At 35.1% G+C, this 25,529-nt stretch overlaps 1 protein-coding gene across 2 annotated transcripts; it reads left to right on the top strand.

Annotated features, from left to right (window-relative positions):
• Positions 1 to 1,345: 1,345 nt before the first annotated feature.
• Positions 1,346 to 25,529, top strand: LOC128228254 (ankyrin repeat domain-containing protein 50-like). 2 transcript variants are annotated; one of them, XM_052939448.1, is made up of 5 exons: positions 1,346 to 1,382; positions 1,838 to 2,062; positions 5,763 to 9,884; positions 19,526 to 21,246; positions 22,579 to 25,529. In XM_052939448.1, exons 3-5 carry the CDS (start codon positions 7,401 to 7,403, stop codon positions 22,601 to 22,603), a joined length of 4,230 nt encoding a protein of 1,409 aa, XP_052795408.1. In that variant the 5' UTR covers positions 1,346 to 1,382; positions 1,838 to 2,062; positions 5,763 to 7,400; the 3' UTR covers positions 22,604 to 25,529. The 2 variants fall into 2 exon arrangements, with proteins under 2 accessions (XP_052795408.1, XP_052795409.1); XM_052939449.1 differs by having other exon boundaries at positions 1,347 to 1,382; positions 19,526 to 21,262.

Here is a 25,529-nt window from a genome sequence, read left to right as displayed (position 1 = left end):
GCTAACCGGACAACCAAGTTTGTGGTCACCAAGCCGGTAAGTGGGTTTTCTCCGGGTTCTCCAGTTTCCCCCACAACACAAGACCACACTCTCGCGTAAAATCGTGCCAACGAGAGTGATTAATATAATGTTGTAATAACTTGTTTCACAATCGTTGTAAAATAAATATGTTTAAACTAAACAAAACGCCCTCACAATATAACTTCAACTTTCTTATTTTTGGATCAATTTGAATAAAATTTGAAATATAAACCCATTATGTAGCCTTTTCAATTATTTGTTCGACAAAAAAATAATTTGTTAACAATAAATGAATTATGAGTGGATTTCACGTCTCAAAAAGTGGATTTCACTTGTCAAAATGTGGATTTCACTTCGATTTCCGATCTTTTTTCAAAATAGGTCTACAACTTTCTTATTTTTGGATCAATTTGGATAAAATTTGAAATATAAACCCATTATGAAGCCCTTTCAATTATTTGTTCTACAGAAAAATTAATTTGTTAAAAATAAATGAGTTGTGAGTGGATTTCACGTCTGAAAAAGTGGATTTCACTTGTCAAAATGTGGATTTCACTTCGATTTCCGAAAAATTGCTCTAACTTCTTCATTTCTTGATATATTTCAATAAAATTTGAAATATATACCCTTCATGAGGCATTTTCCAAAATGTATACAAAAAATAAAAATTAATAATTAATAAAAGTGAATAAAGAGTGGATTTCACTTCTCGAAAACTGGATTTCACCTCGATTTCCGATCTATTTTCGAAAAATTGCTCTAACTTCTTCATTTTTTGACCAATTTCAATAAAATTTGAAATATAAACCCTTTATGGGGCACTTTCTAATAAATATACAAAAACAGAAAATTATTTATTAAAATTAATGAGAAATGAGTGGATTTCACTTCTCGAAAACTGGATTTCACCTCGATTTCCGATCTATTTTCAAAAAATTGCTCTAACTTCTTCATTTTTTGACCAATTTCAATAAAATTTGAAATATAAACCTTTTATGAGGCACTTTCTAATAAATATACAAAAACAGAAAATTATTTATTAAAATTAATGAGTTATGAGTGGATTTCACTTATCGGAATCTGGATTTCACCTCGATTTCCGATCTATTTTTGGAAAAAAAAAATTGCTCTAACTTCTTTATTTTTTGACCAATTTCAATAAAATTTGAAATATAAACCCTTCATGAGGCACTTTCTAATATGTATACAAAAAATTAAATTATTAATTAAAATAAATGAGTTCTGAGTGGATTTCACGTTTTGAGTGGATTTCACGTGAAATCCACTGGATTCCTGTATCACCCCGCACCGCCGGAAGTGCGTCACAGTTAATTCTCCTTATATGTTTTTAAAACATAGCGGTGCGTATTTTGATTTTGTCCGGCCAGTCTATTATACCAACACAAAATTCAGAAATTCCGAACGATTTCCGTAACAGTTCAGTTGATTATCACTTTTATAATAAAGCAGGTGAATTCTGAGACCTGCCATGTGAAATATTATTGTGATCCCGACATAATAACGAATATCCATACAAACATACCTGATAAAGATGAGCACTAGCGTCGAATCTATGTATCGGATGATGATGGATATAAGGTGATCGTCAAGAAGTAATAAGTCCGTCAGGTCTCAGTGGTGGTCAGTCAAAGTCTGTCTGTTTTCCTGCTAGCTGGTTCCCTACATCAGCTTCTGGTTATCATAAATGAATAATGTGACTGGTTCCCAGATCACAACAATATGATGTTAATAAAATTGTGCGGAATGCATTTTAATATTTAACAGTCATTTAACAACACATAATCTTTGCATTTAGTTTCATCATAAATTAGTGGAATGTATCCTGTTGACCTTCCGTTGTGCATTCGGAACTCCTCGGCCATTTTATCGAAAACAACGGTAAAATGGCCGAGGAGTTCCGAATGTCCGTTGTGGAAAACTGATGACCAATGAAACACATTGGTGTGATCAGCAAGCTCCTCCTACTTTGAGATTGCAGTGCCTTTTGTGAAATGAAACCTCGGACAGAACACTATTTTATGTAAGTACGTGATATTGTATGTGCATGTGTTGTATCGATATAGAAATATATAGGTGTAGTGTAAAGGAATTCATTTACCTTTTGCCATTATTTTACAAAAGCATTTTGCAGACTGTATACATAGTGTATTTTCGGATATGCATAATTCGGATTAAACATCAAACCATTTGTAGATCATACAACTGTCACGTTATAAACAGTGCTCTAAGCTGGGTAGAAAAAGTTTAAAAATTGGTTGGAATTATTGTCATTTTCATTACATTGTTTAGTTTTCTATATGAGATCCACAAATTGAAAGATTGAATGAATAAACTCACTTCTTTACTTCAAATGACTGGTTTAATAGGAAACACTTTTTTTGCCCATACTAATTATTTGCCCACTCTCTAAATGCCTTGTTAGCAATTCTGGTTTGATTTCAGGGGGAAATTTGTTTAAGATGTTTTTATGTATTATTAATTGCAATTTTTTAAAGTGGGTGAATCACTGGCACCGTACACTGCCATTGCAGCGAATCTTACTGTGCTAGTTTGGCATGTGAACTTATTATAAACATAAGTATACATTATAACTGTTATACAGTTATCAGACCAGAGGCAAACTTTTCACTGAGTTTTCATTAAAAATATATCCACTATTTCTTTAATTATCCAAGAAAGACCTCCATTTCTGTGCAAAAAGAAGTTCCATGCTGACAAGGTGCAGTCTAGTTTGACTCTGATAATGCTCTTCTTAAATTTCGGTTGTCAAAGGTACAATGAGGTACAATGTATTAAAAGTATCAACCATGGTTCAAGTAGCCATTGGTTTTTCGGCAGTAAATGAAAAAAACAACTTCTTTCTTTGAGGAGAGCTAAATCGAGTGTAACTGGAGTATCTGTCATTAATCATTGTAAGTAAAGTAGGTACTCACCTAAGCCTTAGTGTCATCAACATTACCATTGATGGTGTCTTGCAATAACAGTTGTACAAAAAAGCTTTTAAAATATTCACGTAACCGATATACTTAGAACATTATGTACTAGAAGGCCACTTTCATTGTTAAATATTTAGGAGTTATGCCCCGTTGACTATACTTGAGAAAAACGATGAGAAAATATAAATGTGTAGAAATTTAAATAGAACTCTATAAAAATGTAAAAGTTTCAAAGGACTCTTACATTTTGCACCCAAATGATTTTTTTCCTATAATATGCAAAAAAAAACCTCATAAGTATAGTTGAATTTAGACCAAAAACAGAAGATATATAGTAAAATTAAAATGTAGCGTTAAATATGCTTGCTATAATAAATGGTCCCATTATCTTTTTGTTGGTCTATTTTCTAGATTTCTCGACAATTTTCTCCATGATTAATTAAATAAAAAAATTGCTTTTTGTCTTGGACTTAGCAACATTTTCTTACAATAACGAGTAGATGACAGTTGAGCAAGACATAGTTGTCACAATGATGGTTCTTTGTATGTGGCGCCGTCTGGACTGACTGAACCATGTATTGGCTCTACCTTGATCATGCATTAAAGGATTTTCAAAACACTTGCTATGAAGATTCATCATGATGAGATGATCTGTCGCGCACAAGACCTGAAGGTCAAGGTTACCCTTAGAGATTAAAGGTTGAAATGATTGTTGTCTGGGCTGTATCTTGACCATGCATCATAGGATTTTCAAAAAACTTGCCATGAAAGTTCAACATGATGAGGTGGGGTGTAGCGCACAAGACCCAGGTCTGCACCTCAAAGGTCAAGGTCACACTTGGAGGTTAAATGTCAAAATGAGTACTGTTGATAGGTCTGAACCTTGTCCAGGCTGTATCTTAAATATGCATTATAGGATTTTCAAAAAAACTTGCCATGGAGGTTCACCATGATGAGGTGTAGTGTTACAGGTTCCATGTATTGTTCAACTCCATGTTATTCTGTGTTGCAATTGCATGGAAGAGCATTATGTCTGTGTCAAAGGCTCTTTCAATGAGCTCAACATATCACCATTTGGTCTCTGATATTGATTTACACACCAGGGTATGTATACACTACGATGCAGAGGATACTGATGCTGATTGTTCGTTTGTGTGCTTACGACTGCACCTACTGTCTAGGGATTTTAAATTTGATAAATGCTGAAAAATGGTTCTTATTTAAAATGCAGGATTCTCAAAAAGACAGGTGCCTGGTGAGTTTAATAACACATTTACAGTATTCAAGCATATCAACATGAAATAGGGAAACCCTTTTTAATTAATCGCGAAGTTTGAATTTCTGTGTAATAAATATGGGAAGTTTTTCTCGGAATTATTAAAGTAAATTTCTTTTGAACTCTTAGAATTTTCCTTTTTTGTTGAACTACATATTTTAAATATTAAATAATTGTTAACTGTTATGTGCAAACTTCTCAACATTGTATTTAGATACCAGGTAACTCATTTCACTTCAAGACTTACTTAAAATGTGACTACAAAGTAACACTGATACCAGGTTTTTTAAGCTTTTTCTCAAAATCCAAGGACTCAATTTTGGCACAGAACGAATATTGTACTTCCAAACTTCTTTTAAAGCTGCACTCTCACAGATATACCATTTTTACAACTTTTTTATTTTTTGTCTTGGAAAGAGCAAATTTTTGCGTAAATATCTGCAAACCAATGATATATGATTGCTGACAAAAAATCAGATCGTAGATTTTAATATTTCTGTTCGAAAGTTAACTAACAGTTTAAGAAAAATGCAATAAACATCAATTTTTGAACTTAAATATAAAAATCTGCGATCTATTTTTTTGTCAGCAGTCTTAAATATAACTGGTTAACATGGATTTCCGCAAAAATTGGCTTGTTCCAAGACAAAAAATACAAAAAGTTGTCAAAACGTTCAATCTGTGAGAGTGCAGCTTTAACAGAAGCCCTTAAGGAAAGTTCATTTCATCTCTGTGATATGCAAAATATAATTCCAAATAACTTAAAGAGTATTTCCCGCATTTCCCTTCAAATTTTATGTTTCTGTGACATCAGATGTGGGGATATACATTGAATTATATGTTTATTCCCATCACGTTACAAATGCTTTTCAAAATTGCTGGCAAAATTTGAACATATAGTAAATTTTCTTGGAGGTTGTAAGATGTCAGTGACTTAGTTTTAACACTACCATAAAGGGAAATATTTTACTAAAAAATTCTTAAGAATGTTGTTGGTAACATTGCAATGTTGGTGTTGTGTAGCCCTTACAGTATAGGTGTTGTGTAGCCTATTTTTACTTGCCAAGTCTTGCCTAGGATGTCAGGAAGTCTGCTGTAAGCACATGGTGACCAATAAGATGTCTATAAGGGCAATCTTGTATATTAGGGCATACCTTTTTGTGATGCCTGTGAAGCATTGCAGACACATTGGTGTTTCTTTGTCCATCCGCAGCATCTGCATCACCGTTGTCACGCTATGGTTTACAATAAAAAACTTTTGAGTGAAATGTTGTATAGTCTTCAAACTTGGTATGCTCATAAGACATGGTCAGTAGATGATTGATTTGGAGTCAGTAGTTTAAAGGTCAAGATTATGGTGACTGTTATTAGAAAATGAGGGACATCCGATTTTTGGAATTCTGTAAATGTTTTCATTCACTACATTTTCCTGCCATCCAATTTATACAAGAGTTGGCACAATTTCAATATACTTACAATGGGTATGTGCAATGTCTGTATGATTTCAGAAAGATGATCCAACGACCCTAATGTGGAAACAGTCAAGACAATAGCCATAAAAGAACAATACAACAGAGAATTGTTATTGATTGAAGAAGGAAAGATGACACTAACTAGTTTTCCGTTCATGACTTAAAGTGAAATAGAAACAATCTCCAAGGTTTCAAGTACAGTACATCATAAAATCAGCAATTTCTGAAGATCGTCAGTGACAAGGAAAATGAAATTGAAGAAGGCCTGAGATAACATACATAGCAATAGGTTTTTCTACAGAAATTTTTACTTCTTTTTAAGGAAATAAGAAAGATCTGAGGATTCCCAGTATTTGTTTTCTGTACATTTTATTGGAACTGTTAGTGCTATGGCATTCTGATAGATTCATCCTGATAATCTCATTTATCCATGAAGAAAATAGCAAGTTTTTATTGACCAGAGAAAGTGGGAATATATTAGATTGTGCCTTGTTTGGGGAACCTGTGAAAGATTGATGTAAAGTGGTCCAGAAGTTTCCTGCATCGCAATCAAGAAGACAGTTTTGAAACTCATCACAGCTTTTAGACCCAGGAATGAAATGTCCAATTTATATTTTTGACAACATCAAAATATTTGAAATCATGCAGAGCCTCAAAAGAAAAGATGCAAGGAATTATTTATACGACAAAATAGCTTAGAAAGTGTCTATTTAAAGAACCTGGTCTGATGTAAATTAATGAAACTGACTCCAAGAACAACATGGCCCACAGCAGTTTTATTCCAAGGAAAAGCCTTATCATTTGAATATCTGCATGCAGACTCTGGTGAAATGTGAATACATTGTCGGTAAATTCCTTGTCTTGGTTAAGGAGTGCTTTAGTATACATGGATGTCATACATGTTATACATGTTTAATTTATGGAAAGTTTAAGCGAAATTAAAACCACCAAATGTGTTATTCGGATGTGTAAAAAGGTGTGAATGAAATAGCTGAAATTCTTTGCCTGCTGGGAATGTACTATTTACTTTAGATCTCAATAGATAAAGTGTCATTTTCATTAACTTATTCATTAATTACTGAACGCTCCAGTGCAACTGTACAGTATATAAAATATATGGACATCTTGTTACATCTGACATTAAACTATACATAGTTGACCGATTTAAGTATTAACATTGTGGTTTTTCTCACGATAAAGGGATCTGAGAAGGTTTGATGGATATTGATTATGCTCGATGTGTGTTGGAGAAAATAAGGACTTCTGAATCAGAGCGAAGGGAAATGCCATGGTTCTAAGCACTGTGTGGCATTCTACGATCCTGGCTTCATATTGATCCTACCCTTTCATAGCAAAAGAAGTGTTTGCTTAATTATTCAGCTTGACTAGGGTATCAGGTTTTAGGGCTGCCTTTGTGGATTAACCTGCTGGTGAATTATTCATTTAATTTCGCCATCAGTATTCATAACTAACTGGTTCAGAAGTTTGTAACCTTTTACCACCAGTGAATGAGTGAATGGCAAACAGGATTGGAAATTATTTAAATATGATTGCTGGAAAAATGATTCATTTTGTGTCAAAGAGTTGGATTTGCACAGGTGTTAACGCAGCAAACAGATGAAAAGTGGTGATTTAATTCTTTTTGTAATTTGATAGACCAGAAATACTAACAAAATGAGCCACTGTTTGCTAAGAGAGAAGCGTTTCTTTTGTCGGGAATGGGCTTTCAGCAAAATAAGCCACTGTCTTGAAAATCGCCCTACAGCCAAAACCAGTGGAGCCCTAATTATGGGAGGGCCAGGAAGTGGGAAAACAGCCCTCTGCTGCGAGCTAGTCTGGCCAACAAACCCAGGTGGGAAGCAAGTTGCCCTCAATAATAGAATGCTAAGTTACCATTTTTGTCAAGCACATAATGTCGAGGCATTGTCTGTCTCGTATTTTATTAAAAATATGGTTGAGCAGTTAAGTTGTTCCGATATGATCTCTGGCTACCATGAAATTGTGAAATCTTCAGAAATCCAGACTTTGTTACACAAACGGGACTATGACACAAATTTAGACGACCTTTTCAAACAGGCAGTTCTTGAACCCTTACAGCAAATTGAACCACCAGAAAAGACATTGTTTATGTTAGTTGATTCTATTGATGAGTCTTACTTGCATACAACTAGTGAACATGAAGAAGGGAGCAAAACGATAGCAGAATTGTTAGCCAATCATCATTCGTTGCTACCAAAATGGTTATTACTGATGTGTTCATCGAGAAAACAAAATAAGACAATCTCAAGAATGTTCACAGGGTTTCGGAAAATTAGTTTAGATGACTTGCGAAAGTCCTACATTGTTCGTGATGTGCAACAGTATATTTTATGCCGGCTTGACCAAGAGGAAGAATTGAGACAACACCTAAGCCGCGAGACTGCTGAAATGTTAAACCAGTTGCATATTAAGAGCAATGGCTGTTTTTTGTATCTGGAAAAAGTATTAGATGGCGTGGCTGAGCATTTCATTATGCTGCGAGAAATCCGTGAAATCCCTGGTACTTTGAATGGACTTTACCTATGGTTATGCCAAAGACTGTTTGTCAGGAAGCAATTTACGAAAGTTAAACCGGTTTTAGAAGTAATGTTAGCTGCCAGACAACCACTGACAGACTTGGAATTATTTGGATGTGCTCAAATTAAGAACACTGTGCTCTTGAAAGAGGAATTTGAGAAACACATGAAAATCCTCTCAAAGATTTTAATAACCTCACCAGATGGGACGCGTATTCTGTTTCATCATAGTTTTGCTGAGTGGTTACTTGATGTTAAACACTGCACCCAGAAATATCTTTGCAACGCTGCTGAAGGTCATGGAATGTTGGCCCTTTATGCCACATTACACGCATCGAAGCTAACGCCGCTGGAAGTGCAGGATTTTGCATTACATCTAGTAAAAAGTACTGTTCAATGTAGCATAGAGCATAACCAACTCGTACAGTGGTTGTTATTATCTGGGGCAAATGCTGAGAGATGTTTGACAGCTGGTTTTCCTAAGGAGCAGAAAGTCTTGAAATTGTTACTAGATGCTGGTGCTGAAATGCCATGTGAAAATGAATGTGATGCAGTCAGCATGAAGGAAAGTTTGACTGTAGAATCTCAGATTGAATCACCAAAAATTAGTGAGCGTGATATTGATGAAAACATTGACATTATTGATGCAAATGGACGAACTCTCTTACATACTGCTGCTTATAAAGGCAACCTTCACCTTGTTCAATTATTGCTATTAAAAGGTGCCAGCATAGAAGCCTTAGACAAATCCAAACAGACACCCTTAAACTTGGCTGCAAAGCAGGGTTACTCAGATGTTGTGTCTGCTCTAGTTGAGGTTGGGGCAAATGTGGACAATGCTGATGAGGATGGTTTAACTGCCCTCAGGTCAGCGGCATGGGGTGGACATACAGAAGTTGTTGTAGTGTTGTTATCGGCAGGTGCCTCTGTAAATAGTTGTGATAACGACCAAAGAACTGCTTTACGGGCGGCAGCATGGGGTGGACATGAGGAAATAGTGACAAAACTGCTGGAACATGGTGCGGATGTGAATATAGCTGACAATGAGGGCAGAACAGCACTGATAGCTGCTGCCTACATGGGACATACTGAAATCGTAGACCATTTGTTGGACTATAAGGCAAATATTGATCATGCTGACCGTGACGGCAGGTCGGCTCTTTCGGTTGCTGCTTTGTGCATTCCTGCCAGTAAAGGACATGAAAGTGTGGTCAGTTTGCTTCTTGAGCGTGGGGCAGAAGTTAACCATCAGGACAAGGATGGGATGACTCCGCTACTGGTCGCAGCATACGAAGGTCACCAGGAAGTGTGCGAAATGCTGCTAGAATGGGACGCTGATGTTGACCACTGTGATAAAAACGGTCGCACTCCACTTTTAGCAGCGGCATCGATGGGTCATGAGCAAATTGTTACGCAGTTATTATTCTGGGGCTCAGCTGTTGACAGTATAGATTCTGAGGGACGTACGGTTCTAAGCATTGCTGCTGGTCAGGGCAACGCTGTCATAGTTGAACAGTTGCTGGATCGAGGCCTTGACGAGATGCATCGTGACAACGCTGGTATGACGCCGCTTCACATGGCTGCCTATGAGGGACATAAAAAGGTATAAATTACTTCACTGATACAATGTTTATCTTTAACATTATCTTTATTGGAATATTATGATACATTCATTTTGTATTATAACTTCTTAAGCTTTTTTATACCTCATCTTTATAAGAATTATTACCACATCTTGAATTTCATTACTTTAATGATCGTTTCAAGGTTAGATGTATCGATCATTTAGACAAGAATAAAATAAGTCTTATCTTCGTCCCTATAATTTTGAACATAAAATGTTCTTAGAGATATTGAACGTCTTATTTTGCACAGCAAGCAATCAAATGTTTCTTTGATTATATTAAGTTGATCATTGCGTGCTGTTTGTTCATTTTCTTAAAGTGCAAGCGTTAAAAGTGATGTTCATTTTTTTTGTAAATTCTTAATTCCTTGCAATAAAGTCCGACAATTGCTTCAAAGCGCATCATCTTTAACCGGTAATTTGCAGGCAATAAAATCGGGTAACTGAAGACAATAGAAAACACACTAGACTGTTTCATGTCGTGATCTAAGCCTCTAGTTTTCCATAACAGACAGTAGTTTATTGATGTAACGTAACAACGTCTGTAATCTTTCATATTTTTATTGACACTAAAGAAGGGGGCAATTGAAAGCCAAGATGTTCACTTAATCAATACAGCAACTTCTTTGCTTCCAAATACCAGGAGATTTCAATGCTGTAAGAGGAGCCCATCCTTTTTTTGTTGAAAGTTTTAAAAGAAAAAAAGGAATGACGTGTATATATTTAGTTATAGCTATTAACATCTGTTTTATTGAAGTTTAAAATAAATGAAATATTTCCTACTGACTTAGAAATTAACTTAATTCCTTTTACTTCCAAGGACTTCGGATTTTTGTTCCCCCAATATTTGAAAAAGGAATGTTCTCCATTTAAGCTTGCTGGAATTCATCATGTTACCAGAGATAATGAAGATAATCTATTTGTAGAGATTGTCACCTCTAAAAGTCCAATAATTTCATGTCAGCTGGTCAATGACTGACTCTGTGATGAAGTTTGTTATGGACAAGAGGATCACATTCTGTGTTAGTGTTTTTCTTGGAGCAAGATCAATAAGAAATCCTTGCTAATCATCTCTTTGTAGCAAAACTGTTGTTGTGCGCATGTTATAGTGTGGTTTCCATTGTGTCGTGTGTGTCACGATAATTAGGTCCGATCCAGTTAACAGCATGAAATTTGTTTCTGAGAAAGCTGCAGACTGTGTAAATATTTGTTGCAATAAAACTGTATCTTATCAGCAAATGAATTGAACGTTCAGTATGGGCGTGAGGCTTTTTATGATTGAATTATGTATTGCAATTAAGAAATGAAATGACATAGCAGACTTTGCTTTGCAGGATTCATTGTAATAGGAAAACCTCAAATTGCCATATTTATCAAATAGTAAATGATGATAATAAAGGTTGAACAGTACAGTTGGTTACCAAGATTGATTGATGTACTGCAGATTATGATATATCAGCACAATCAATGTATGACTGAATACTTGTCAATGTTCTGTGGTTTGTTTTGTTGTAAGGCCATGCACCTGCAACATTATGACATGCACATAATATTTACTTTATACGTTTAAGAAAGGAACCCACAGAATGCACGTTTCTGTACAAATTGCATTGAAGTGCTAGTTATTATACATTGCAATTCAGCATGACATTGCAGCTGGCAACATTTTGATGGGAGAAATGCATATGATGTTTTGGCAATGTTTTGCTGGCAGCTGGATTGCAGACTAATCATTATTGTGTGTGGGAGACTGGCTTGTTAACAAAGATAATTCTTGGTGAAAGTTTGGGGTCACACTGCCTGCCTCTGTGCCAAAATCTCCTTTGACATTTAATATGTGAATTCTTGGTGAAAGTTTGGGGTCACACTGCCTGCCTCTGTGCCAAAATCTCCTTTGACATTTAATATGTGAACATATAATATTACTTAGCTTCCAAATTATTATGTAATAGAATGTATACTCATATAAAGATTGTAATAATTAAACTTTTAATTTCAATGACTGAATAAATATTTTTTATAACAAAGCCATAGCAAATCCACACGCAATACATCTCGCAAAATATGGTGCTGACGTAACGTCATACAGGCTATCTTTGGGCTTCGTTAAAAATGATGACATAAAACAATATAGTGTATCATTAAAATGATAATTCTATGAAATAATGTGTTTTTATGTAATGTATATAATAAAAGTGTTATGAGTACGATGTTTTAATCCTGAATGTCATATTCAACTTGTGGATTTTTGCAGATTTTGATTTCACTGTTCTAGTAACCTCGTGAAATCCGAACCTGAAAAATACGATTGAGGGGAACACAATCTCCCAGATCAAAATGCAGTACTATTAACACTATATTATATCAGAGGTATGATATTAAGCATGTTTCAATTTTTAGACACACGCAAGTAGAAATCTTGTCTTTAGCATCATGAAGCTACAATTTGCAAGTAAAATTGCAAAAAAAATCTATCATAAAAAGAAAATAAAAAATGCTTAAGAGATTTGTTTACATCACGGTCTGTTTTATAGACATAAAACTTTGTTAATGCATTCAATCAAACATTGTTTCATCTTCATAATTTTTCAAGACATTTTTGCCCCTTTGGAAAAACTGAACTGTTTCTAATAAAGAATTTAATTGCTTTTTTTCAATCAATACATCACCATACAGACAACTTATTAATTCTGGTTGATCATGTTAATGCACATGACAAATCCAGGAAAGGCCACGATTTTTCCCTGGGGTAATGGGCCATTTTACTGTGCTTTGACTCTAAACATGCAGATGCATGTTGTTTGACAGATAAATCAATGTGGACTGATGTGCATAACACCATTTCAAATAGTTCAATTTTCACTGCCATGTTTGTTGGGTCTGTTAACTGTTAATTCCCTGTCATTGGCAAGAAAAAGGCCATCTGGCAGTGAGTTCTGGGAATAATTCTATTTTTGATTCCTTTGTTGTTGAGAAATCCTTGAAAGTTGCAAGATATTTATTTCTAGAAGCTATTCTGTTGATGTCAGGCAAAGAGCCTGAAACACATTTCATAAGTATACCAGTAATCGGTAATCGATAAACTTCAATTACTTATGGATTTTTAGGGCCTAGAATTATTTTTGTGAGTTCATTTTGTTGGTTGGAGAGATATTTATTTTGAGGAGAAATTCAGTTTCAGAAAGAGATAAGGAAAGCCAGCGATGAGTGATCCATCAGTTATAGCTTCAGAATGATTCTTGGCAAGCTTATGGCACACTTTGCTATTAGTTGTTGAAATTATGTTTATGCAAAAAGGCAATATAACCTCCATTCAGCGTGCATTTATGCTAATTGCCTATTACTTCGAAGGAGAGCTACAAGTTAATGAAACACATGTTAAAATATTGCTCCCAGGGTTACTTTCCATGTTTTTGATTATGTTAAAGTTGTAAGAAAGAGAAAAAGCACACGTCAGTAAAACTTGTTCACACATGGAGAATTATGAAATGTTAAGCCACTTGCCGCAGGAAATAAGAGTCTGCACCTGTCAATGAGTTACCATGTCATATGCAGGTAATGCACCCATCAATATTCCACCAATCAGTGAGGTATTGAAGACAGACAGACGGACAGACAGACAAAGACATACAGACAGACAGACAGACAGACATACAGGATTTCAACTACCGGTTGTCCAAACAATTATATGGCAATTTTTTAAAGATTTTTGATACAGCAATTACTTCCATGAATATTAAATATGTCGTAAAATGATTTAGAAACAACCATACAACTGGAGGATATTTTTCTCTGGTGTACATGCAGCCAACTGGTGTGGCAGCACATTGATTGATTATTAGTTTGATCATTACCAATATATTCAAGAAATAGTTCATACAAAAACATGAAGGATAAAACTGGAAATTGACTGCCATTGCGGCAATGAAACTACCTACATTTTAGGACTGAGTCAACTTCATTGCATTTTTTTACCATGTTCCATTTGCTTCTGTTGATCAATTATAAGTACAAACAAATGCACAATATCTGTCTGTCTGAAATATTTATCAGATAACCATTTCGAAAGGGCAAGACTAGCAAAACATAGAAATGTTTCTTGTTTGATTTCTCATGAGGACATTTTCATTCATGTTATGAAATTAGGATGAAAATAATATTCACATAGAAACTTTTTTATTCCATGTTTGTCTTTGTACAAAGATTGATTAATAATTTACAAGGTAATAACTCTGACATCACCCTAATTGGGAAGTTTCAGTATTGCGCAATGTCATTCACTCTTCTTCTAAGTATAGGAGGTAGTCATATTTCCTGAAAAAAATATGCTGATATTATTCTCTACCAAATACAGCTGTGGCTTATCAGATTTCCAATCATTATACTGGGTCATGGATTTGAAAACAGCCAGACAGATATTTAGTCTAAATAAACCATAGGAATGTGACCAGACTAACCTAAGATTGTAGACAAAGTGCTTACTACTCAATTAACCGAAAAGGTTGGCTATTTAACATTACACGGGTGGTTAGAACTGAACTTTGGAGACATCGAGACAACCACAGAAACATGACAATTATTATTTTGTACTATTTATATCTGCAATTATATTTTGATGTGTATTAATGGACTTCAAAGAACAGAATGACATGGCTTTCAAAATATGAATAGTTTTGCTTCCTTAATTTGTCATGTTATTATAGTAACTTGAAAACAGTTACAATTAACTCTGCCATTGCTTTTAAAGATTCAATCTCAAGTCTTAAATGATTCTTGATTTTCAAAAGAATGTTAAACTTCAATTATATATTTGGAATTGCCTAATATATACTCTGGTTTCCATTATGAAGAAAACAATCAAATCTAAAAGAGAAGTCAAGAATTTTCTTGCTTTTTTAGCTCACCTGTCACTTTGTGACATGGTGAGCTTTTGTGATCGCCTTTTGTCCGGCGTCCGGCGTGCGGCGTGCGTCATCCGTCAACAATTTACTTAAAAGACATCTCCTTAACCACTTGGCCAATATTAATAAAACTTCATAGGGATGTTCCTTGGGTGGTCTTCTATCAAAGTTGTTCAAAGAATTCAATTCCATGCAGAACTCTGGTTGCCATGGCAAACAAAAGGAAAAACTTTAAAAATCTTCTTCTCCCAAACCACAAGGCTTAGGCCGTTGATATATGGTAGTTAGGATCACCAAATGGTCCTCTACCAAGATTGTTCAAATTATGGCCCTGGGGTCAAAATTGGCCCCGCCCCGGGGGGTCATGGGTTTTCTCTATATGTTTATAGTGAAAACTTAAAAAATCTTCTCCTCTGAACTTACTTGGCCTAGAGCTTAGATATTTGGCATGATTCATCGTCTAGTGGACCTCTACAAAGTTTGTTCAAATTATGGCCCTGGGGTCAAAATTGGCCCCGCCCCGGGGGGTCATGGGTTTTCTCTATATGTTTATAGTGAAAACTTAAAAAATCTTCTCCTCTGAACTTACTTGGCCTAGAGCTTAGATATTTGGCATGATTCATCGTCTAGTGGACCTCTACAAAGTTTGTTCAAATTATGGCCCTGGGGTCAAAATTGGCCCCGCCCCGGGGGGTCATGGGTTTTCTCTATATGTTTATAGTGAAAACCTTAAAAATCTTCTCCTCTGAACTTACTTGGCCTAGACCTTAGATATTTGGCATGATTCATCGTCTAGTGGACCTCTACAAAGTTTGTTCGAATTATGGCCCTGGGGTCAAAATTGGCCCCGCCCCGGGGGGTCATGGGTTTTCTCTATATGTTTATAGTGAAAACCTTAAAAATCTTCTCCTCTGAACTAACTTGGCCTAGACCTTAGATATTTGGCATGATTCATCGTCTAGTGGACCTCTACAAAGTTTGTTCAAATTATGGCCCTCGGGTCAAAATTGGCCCCGCCCCGGAGGTCATGGGTTTTCTCTATATGTTTATAGTGAAAACTTAAAAAAATCTTCTCCTCTGAACTTACTTGGCCTAGAGCTTAGATATTTGGCATGATTCATCGTCTAGTGGACCTCTACGAAGTTTGTTCAAATTATGGCCCTGGGGTCAAAATTGGCCCTGCCCCGGGGGTCATGGGTATTCTCTATATGTTTAGAGATAAATATATGTGTTATAGTGAAAACTTAAAAAATCTTCTCCGAACTCACAAAGACAAGTAACGTCTTAATTTAAACTGGATAACATATTTAGTACACATACCAATTTTCAATATGGGCCACATACAACAATTAATAACAAATATACATATATAGATACACACGTAAAATCAAGTAGTGACAAGAGCTTAGATATTTGGCATGATATATCATCTAGTTGACTTGTACCAATATTGTTCAATCTTTGGCCCTGGGGTCAAAAAATGGCCCCACCCGGGCGGTCATGGGTTTCCTTATATATGTATATGATGAAAACTTAAAAAATCTTCTTCTCCGAAACCAAAAGGCGAAGGCCTTAGATATTTGGTTTGAAGCATCGTTTATCGGACCACTATTAAGATTGTTCAAACTTTAGCCCTGGGGTCAAAATTGGCCACGCCCCGTGTTCATAGGCTTAGGTTTTCAATATTTGTATATAATGGAAGAATGTGCAATATATGACAGGTGAGCGATTCAGGGCCATTTGGCCCTCTTGTTTTATGTATCGATGATGTGTTTCGTGTATTTTTCCGTTTAATATGTCAAACACCTTCTTATTGGTAGATAATTTACCTTGACTTGTCTTGATGTGGCGTAACTGAAAGTACAAGATGTAATTAAGTTACAAACATAATAGCCACTATCCAAGTTGAGGCTGACATTTGAGGCTCTGTTCTCCTGATGTTGTCTGGCCTTTCCTGTTTTCCTCTGTCATTTTACCCCTCATTGCTACTGGCTTTAGTATTTGGATCTCAGTGCTGGTTTTCTCATCAAATGTCAGGAGTAATTCCTGTTCAAAATTTGGATGGGAAGAAAGACCAAAAAATGTAACTATGATGTAGTACCCGGGACACTGATTAGTTTAAATATGCAACCCCTGTTGGTTGTAATTTTGCTTAATACATATTTCATGTATAACAAATTAGATGAAATTATCACAAGGAAGCGTTAGCTACTTGTAGTGATTCTTGTAAATTGTATTAACTTCTATATATTAAAGAAGGTCAAGAATGACATCACAGGCCAATTAATCAATCAACTAATTCAGGTATGCTAATAAACAAAATACATGACATGTAACTCTGGGCTTTTATTGGCTGGATGCTGTATTGGCTGTTCTTTTCATTATTGTTAAATCTCGAATGTAGAAATAACATACAAAACAATGCAGTTCCTTATTCCGTTTTAGTCCAGAGTACAGTGTTTAAGAGTTTCTTTTCTGACATAATTAGTTTATTTAACTTTCAAACTGTGGTTATTTTTATATAATTCTTGTCTGCTCTGTTACTCAAAATCAGTGTGATTTAATTCTATTAGCTGCTGTGTTTTGATAGCTGTTGATTATGTAATTAACCTCTATTTGATGCCCTCAAATTGATAGGAAGCCTGCTTGTTTGAAGTTAATTTCCATTCGCATGATTAAATATTTACAAAATCCTAAATGTATAAATTGCATATTTTGCTGTCTGATATTATAAATGATTTTATACCTTGTTAAATGCTTTAAAAGATTTTAGACTGTTTAAATTCCTTATTTAAAAAGGTCAAAATTTGCAGACCTCAATCGTAATCAATGGGTAGTGTTGTTCCAATTGATCAATTATAATTTAGAAAATCATTTGAAAAGAACATCATTGGTGACTACTGTAAAGGACTTTGTCGCAATTGATTATCGAAAGTATATCTTGTATGCATTAACACTCTTGTTTGGGTCTGATTTCAATCATTTCAAAATGAATGGAAAATAACTGCAGACAAATGGAAAAAAATACATACACATTTGGTAATAATGAAATAATGCAGTCAAAATGCAAATTTAAGGGGTTTTGTACATGCATAAAAATTGTCGAAGATTAATTCACCATTGATTTGTTTTAATCTTCGCTTTACGTTAATACAATTTTTATCCAACACTACTTTATGTTATCAAGTGACACTCAATATATATTGTTTTCGATTGCAAACTGCGTTTTGGTGTTTATATATATATATATTTTTTTAACTTTACTATTAAACTAACAGATATTGCTTATTTTTCCTTTACTAAAATCAGTAATTTGGTGTATAAGCTGGCCATATGCATGCTGCCAAATTAATTGTTAAGTAAAGAAAAAAAAAATCTTACTTAGTTTTGGTGCAAATGCCTTTATACTTTTCAGTGTAGCGCACAAGCCCCAAAATAGCACCTTCTAACCGGTAAACAAAATAATTACTATATGGGAATTTGTTTCCGTCAGGGTCTTTCTAAATTAATAAATTAGAGTTCGTCCAACAGTTCCATAAGCAGAGGCATGAGTGAAAGTCTTAAAAAGTCTTCACTTATCATTTAACTTAAATTGATAATGTTCCTTTTTTGCTTTTTCCTATATTTTTTTTTATTTATCTAAAGATCTTTATTTCATTTAAAACAAAATGCAGTTCAATTTCAATGTTTGTTCAAACATTTTATTCATCAGTTAAAAAACATTAATAATCTTCATTTCATAGTTTCACCTAGATTCAGTAGTGATTTATGTTTTTTTCCCATCATACCAAGTGGATCAAGTTTTCAAATGTGTAAAAGGATAAGATCTCCATTTTCATTTAAGATACTAATGAAGGTATATCACTAGCTACAATTTTAACCCTTGGCGTTATTTCACCCTTGAAAGATGCAAATTTGAATTTAAATATCAACACAAGTCTAAATGACATATACTTCAACCTACAAGGAAACTCACGTACCCCCTGGGATTTTAAAAGTAGGGTCAATGCTTGCTTTATTGAAATTCTAAACTTGTACATGTTAATTCAATTTGAAATTTGATGGATTTTGAATTAACATGCTCATTCAGTCAAACATTTTATGTTGAAATTATTCATGCTTCATTTTGGTTTAATTACCATTATAGGCATTTTATTGAAAAGTTCACTAGCCTAAACATTAGTCAACCTTGTTTTGTAATAAATCTTGCTTTCTGCTAATTAACATGTCATCTTTTTATGAATACATACAATATGATTCATGGAATACTTTCTAGCTTAAAATTTACTGTGCAAAAATATGTTTTGGATTTTACAGCATCCTTTATGTGATGATATATGGCTTGCAAATTTCACACTAGAATAAACGATCAATACAATTTATGAATGTTTAATGTGTAGATGTCAGTCTGTTAGATGTTCTTTTAATTCAGCAATAACTGCATTCATGATTTTGGTTCAAGTCTTTTCTTTTCACTTCTGCTGTTTGCTTTTCATAAAATCAATAATGTCTATGTTATTATGAAAATTATTGCATTGCATGATATTTTATTTCTATAACTCATTGTCTATAATAAATCTGTTTTTTTGGTCATTACACTCCTCTATATTAAGTATCACAAAGACAAAAGCCTTTTATTGACACTGGTACAATGACATCATACTGGTCACCTGCAATAGTTCATAGTCCGAGCTTTATGACCAATTATTGTACTTTCAGGTGACTGATCTTCTTATAGAACACCTGGCTAAGGTCAACGAGATAGACAATGAAGGTCGTATACCCCTGCACCTGGCTGCCCAAGAGGGGCACCTTCCTGTTTTACAAGTGCTAGTGCAACACGGCTCGCAAGTGAACCAGAGGTCTCATGATGGGAAAACACCACTTAGGTCCGCTGCAATCGAGGGACATCGGGATGTCGTGGAGTATCTGCTTAATTTCCGATCAGATATTGACTATCAGGATGCCGATGGCAGGTCAACCTTGTATGTATTGGCCCTGGAGAACAAATATAGCATTGCTGATTTGCTTCTGCAGAAAGGTGCGGGAATGGACATGGTTGACCTTGAAGGTCGCACTGCTTTGCATGTAGCTGCATGGCAAGGACACTTTGAGATTGTGGACGTGATGTGTCGTCGGTCAGTGGCAATTATAGATGCTGTTGACAATGATAACAGAACTGCTCTTCAAACAGCAGCCTGGCAGGGACATGATAGGGTCGTGCAATATTTGCTAGACAAGGGTGCTTTTGTTGATCACACCTGCAATCAAGGGGCTACAGCTCTGTGTATTGCAAGTCAGGAGGGGCATGACAATGTGGTAAGAGTGCTGCTACAATATCACGCTAATCCAAACCATGCAGATCAGTTTGGACGTACTCCTATGAAGGTTGCTTTAAAGAGTGGGCACCTCAATGTGATAAAACTTCTGGAAGAGTATGGCGCCTCTGTGCCAACTGGAAACAAAAGTCGTAGCTCTTCCTCTGCTTCGTGCACCAGTAGCGAGACCAAGCCATCACTACAGGCATCCGAAACTGCCATACTGACTGTAAATTCAAGCGTTACCATTTCATCTGGCAATCCTGTTGTCATGAATGGCATCCACATGTCAAATTCCCCGTCTGAATCACCCGATTCCACTTTCGATCGGAGAAAATCTATGCTTTCAAACAACTCCTCAAAGTCCTCTAGCTACTTGACAAGTTCAACTAATCAGAGCTCGCTGAACAGTGCAATGAGTTGTTCCCAGACTGGACCCACTGAAAGTGACTGTATGACCTTCACCCAGCAACTTCAGCAGTGCTCCCTCTCCCGCAACCGCTCTCGACCAATAAGCCGCCTCCTATCTCCGGTCAGCGAGCCTCACAGCCCTGTTCAGTCTCCATTGGGATCCCCAGCTTTAAATAGTGAGTGCCTTCTATTTGGGGGAACAAATGGTCATAATGGACAGACAACTCCTACAAGAGGTCGTAAAGCAAATCTTTTGAACAAAATCCAACTTGCCACGAATATAAACATTACCATGAACCCTTACAATGCAGATATTAGTGATGATGAAGTGTGGAAGGTCAATCCACACCATACACATTCTAGTCTTAAAACCAGTATGCAATTACTTGAAAACCAAAGAAAGAAAACTCCTGACCATGTGTCAAAACCATTCATGGGCCAAAGTGCATTAGAAATGAGGTCACCAGAAACAAGACGAAAGAGAAATGGAATAGTCACAAATCCTAATCATAAAGCCAAGGGCATTAACTCTGTAGGCCATATGAAAAAGCTTGCGCAACTGGAGAGTAGTCAGAGGGGAGATAACTCAGCCTCACTCAGCAGTGATGGTAGCTTGTCAACAAACGGTAGAACATCTCCTATGGTTGCCATTGGAGACCAGCGTGCGCCAGTTCGACCAAGTGGACTCCCCTTAAAGAAGGAAACACCATTGTAAGGAATTACTCAGGTAGAATTGTTTTTAAGCAAAAATTTACACTTCCACTATTCCTGAAGTTTCTTTTACAAGACACTTTAAGTAATTTAACATTTTTTTTATAGGAGTTTTTTCTTTCCTTCCTGATTGTGTGCAAGAATAGCATTGACTTCATTACTGCAACTGATACATGTTGAAATATTTGGAAGGAATGTTATTGTCATGATTAGTAACCAGAATTGTTTTGAAGTTAGTAATTCATAATTGCATTACTTGTAAGATACTTAAGGTATTGTTTACAATCATCATTTACATGTTCTGTAACAATTCATCTAAAATAAATAAGCTTGAGGTTATTAGGAGCTTTTGAAAAAGGTCTTATCCTAAGCTTGTGAACTGCACTTCACATTGCCTTCCGTCTTTGATCTTAGAAACAATTAAAGGTGATTATAGTTTGTGAGGCATGCAAAAGCAGCATATTTTCATGTGTTTTTTCTTGTTACATTCAATGAAATTGAACCATTATTAAACTCCACAAACTAGTCATGGCTATAATGCATAAATAATGATTATATGCTTTAACTTTCTGTCCAACTATTGGCATATTTGCATGATAATTCATGCTCGAATTGAAAGCTAACAGATTCAGACCATGCTGATAGGATCTTACATTATCCATGTATGTTGTCAAAACTCCCAATGTGATAATGCACCTCCATAACTGGTGACTGTGCGTGCATTATTCTGCATGTTTCGAGTATAAACTGAAATAATTTTAGATTAAACATGATATGAATAATTATACCCGAGAAATTAAATGTCTCTGAAATAACTGACATTTGCCGACATTGTAGATTTCAAAACTCGAAGCTCTTTATTTATTCAAAAGGCTGTACTGACAGTAATTTGGCTTTGTTCGGTCTATTTTAGTAATTCTTTACTAAGAAGACATAAATTATAATGATCAAACAAATTTTAAAAAAACTTAACTTAAAAAAGATTAAACATAATTGTTATCATTAATGAGTTTCAAAAGCATTTTTCATTTATTTTTCAACATTGTCGGAAGAAAACAAAAACATACAAGTCATATGCATTGCTCATTTATATTTTTTTAACTTTGTCTGGAAGACCCCACCAAAACATATGAATAATGCATTGTCCATTAATTATTCGAGATTGTCTGAGAAAAAAAATGTTATCTTTTAAATCTAACTATAGCTTTATAATATTTGTGTCCTTACATTCTATGAGCTGTAAAGATAAAACACAATGCTTTTATGAAGTTTTGCATACCGATGACTTTTGAACGGTCACATAATGTAAATGTTTTTTTCTTTTACTTTCAGCTCTCCTGTTGTTCAGCTCTTCTGAAGGTCGCTGCGCAAAACTAGTCACTCAAAGACATTTAAACCTCATCCCGGGTGTGTTGTCTACTTTCAAGACATTAAACCCTCATCCCGGGTGTGTCGTCTACTTTCAAGACATTTAACCCTCATCCCGGGTGTGTCATCTACTTTCAAGACATTTAACCCTCATCCCAGATGTGTCGTCCACTTTCAAGTGTATCATCCACTTTCAAGACATTTAGATGTGTCTACTTTCAAGACATGTAACCCTCATCCCAGATGTGTCGTCTACTTTCAAGACATTTAACCCTCATCCCAGATGTGTCTACTTTCAAGACATGTAACCCTCATCCCAGATGTGTCGTCTACTTTCAAGACATTTAACCCTCATCCCAGATGTGTCTACTTTCAAGACATTTAACCCTCATCCCAGATGTGTCGTCTACTTTCAAGACATTTAACCCTAATCCCAGGTGTTGTATCTACTTTCAAGACATGTAACCCTCATCCCAGATGTGTCATCTACTTTCAAGACATTTAACCCTAATCCAAGATGTGGCATCTACTTTCAAGACATGTAACCCTCATCCCAGATGTGTCGTCTACTTTCAAGACATTTAACCCTAATCCAAGATGTGGCATCTACTTTCAAGACATGTAACCCTCATCCCAGATGTGTCGTCTACTTTCAAGACATTTAACCCTAATCCCAGATGTGGTATCTACTTTCAAGACAAGTAACCTTCATCCAAGATTATCGTCTACTTTCAAGACATTTTAATACTATGCACTTAAGCTATGTATTTTGTGTATATGTAAACACTATGTCATGAATCTAAGCATGTTTTTCTGAACATAGGGGTTTTCTTATCAACGAGTGTTTTAAGAATGATAAATACAGTTCATTATTAGGTTAGTGAATAATGACACATGTCAAATTGTTTAACATGCTAATTCACTTAAATTTCCTGTTAAAACAGTGTTTACAAACAACTTTTCTGGAACTGCATTTAATTAAGGAAGAGTTATAGATTTGAAAAAGTGATCATATGGTGTGTCCATTGATGACAGCATCGTTATGCATATAAATATGTTAATTGTAAATTTGTATGTCAATTGCTCATTCAGCTTTAAATGCCAAGACCATTCTCCAACCCGCTCCCAATGTGTCCCTGAATGCTCGGTCTGAAAATTGTTGGGTATTGGCCATTTTCTGGTAAGATAGGTAAAGCAAAAATGTTTTAAGACATTCTATTATTGTTGTTGCTTAGAAAGGTTTCGCTTTTGCCCCCTTGATTTGCTGGCTGGTCATTCATGGTAATTACTGGCTAAATTATGATGGATTTGGATGGATATTTGTCTGACCACTGCAATTTATACCATAATACCAGTAATGGACTGCTTTTACTATGGATAAAAATATTGCATTGTGGGTAATTGTATATTATGTGCAATATTAGAATGTAGTTAATGTGTGTATATGTTGCCTGCGGCCTGATCTGTAAAGGGATTTAACTGGAAAACAGTACAAGCTATACATACGCAAGAGTTATGGTTTCAATTAACATTGAACAATTATAAGTAATGTTTGACGAATGTCAAAGTTTTGGTGCATTCAATATGTTGTTAACGATCTTATTTTTGTTGTTTTCTGAATGTCTACAGTACATTTAACAAATTAGTTGTTGATAATGCATTTACGATGATTTACATTCAAGCCACATTTCTGTGCATGTTCAATCAGTGAGCAGACATACTGGTACTTGCTTCTTACATTGTTATCATGTCATTTAATCTATCTTAGATGAAAGCAATACACTGGTACAAGTGATATTACAATGTGGTAAACATCTGTGAAAAAAAAAATTGTCACAATGAAGTCACTACTCTCTTAATAGTAAAAAATTCACAAAGATACAGATTTTGGAATACCCCGGTATGTAAAAATTGTTTCATATAAAATATGTTCGTTTAATTGTGTGTATTACAGACAGATTTTTGCTAGTGAACTTCCCAATAAAACAATGACTGCAAAACTTCGTCATTGGAATGGAATTTGTGTTTCAATCCTCCAGGCGTATGGCATATAGAAAATAGCAGAATAGCGCTTTCGCACTTTTGGAAAAATTCTCTGTCAAACTGTTTTTAGATCAGCTATAAAATGTATTTTGGCCACTTTTTGTCAGCTTTTCAATTATCTAGACAAATAATTTGTTTAGCTGCAAGTTTTGGCATGTGATTTCCCAGAAGCTTAGTCAATTGTTTGTTAATTTTCTTCCCAGGTAGAACTTTATTGTACAGTAAAAGTGCAGTTTTAGAACTACAGCTTCAAGTTAATACACACATTATAAGCACAGTTTAGCGCTTAATTTAAATGTAGTGTTTTGTCAAGTCAGTTTTACGACCTAGTTTTTCTAGTGAGGTTGAAGAAAAGATGTTTGACGATGAGCTCAGCTTTTTTTAAGAAAGTTAGTCATAGCCTTGGTGTTTTTGACAGCTGCTGCATGCAAAAAAAAATGAGTTCTAAGATATTGAAATGAAGCTTGGTGAGCATATTTAAGCAAGGTCCATAACTTTTATAGTGTTCAAATTATGTTCCTTTTTCATGAAAATAACAACAGACAAGCGTTGGTGTTCGCCCAGTGCTCTTTTACAAGTTTATAGCTATTATGTTTGTATAAATAACCATATCTGTGACTTTATTTGCGTTACCTTGTGCTTTCAAAGGATGTTGTGAGTCTAAGAAGTTGCAGTATGATTGATCCATTTTATTTTGGTGCCATTTATTAAGTTTCAATGTTTTTGAAATTGTGAGTGCTTCTGAAATTGTACACAAGCTGCATTTAGAATACTAGAATTTGGTATTGTGCTAACATGTATATATATGCAGTAAATGTTGCTATACGTTCATGTATTATGTTCTGTTATGATATTAAAGACAAAGACTTTCA

The sequence above is a fragment of the Mya arenaria genome, chromosome 3, assembly GCF_026914265.1.
Source record: "Mya arenaria isolate MELC-2E11 chromosome 3, ASM2691426v1".
Taxonomy (NCBI): domain Eukaryota; kingdom Metazoa; phylum Mollusca; class Bivalvia; order Myida; family Myidae; genus Mya; species Mya arenaria.
This window is presented reverse-complemented; position numbering and strand designations above follow the sequence as displayed.

Excerpts from the sequence above, each read along its gene's own strand:
- LOC128228254 (XM_052939448.1), top strand. The coding sequence starts at position 7,401 with ATGAGCCACTGTTTGCTAAGAGAGAAGCGTTTCTTTTGTCGGGAATGG. Across the intron at positions 9,885-19,525 it reads CCTATGAGGGACATAAAAAG|GTGACTGATCTTCTTATAGA; the intron begins GTATAAATTACT and ends TTGTACTTTCAG. Across the intron at positions 21,247-22,578 it reads TTAAAGAAGGAAACACCATT|CTCTCCTGTTGTTCAGCTCT; the intron begins GTAAGGAATTAC and ends TTTTACTTTCAG.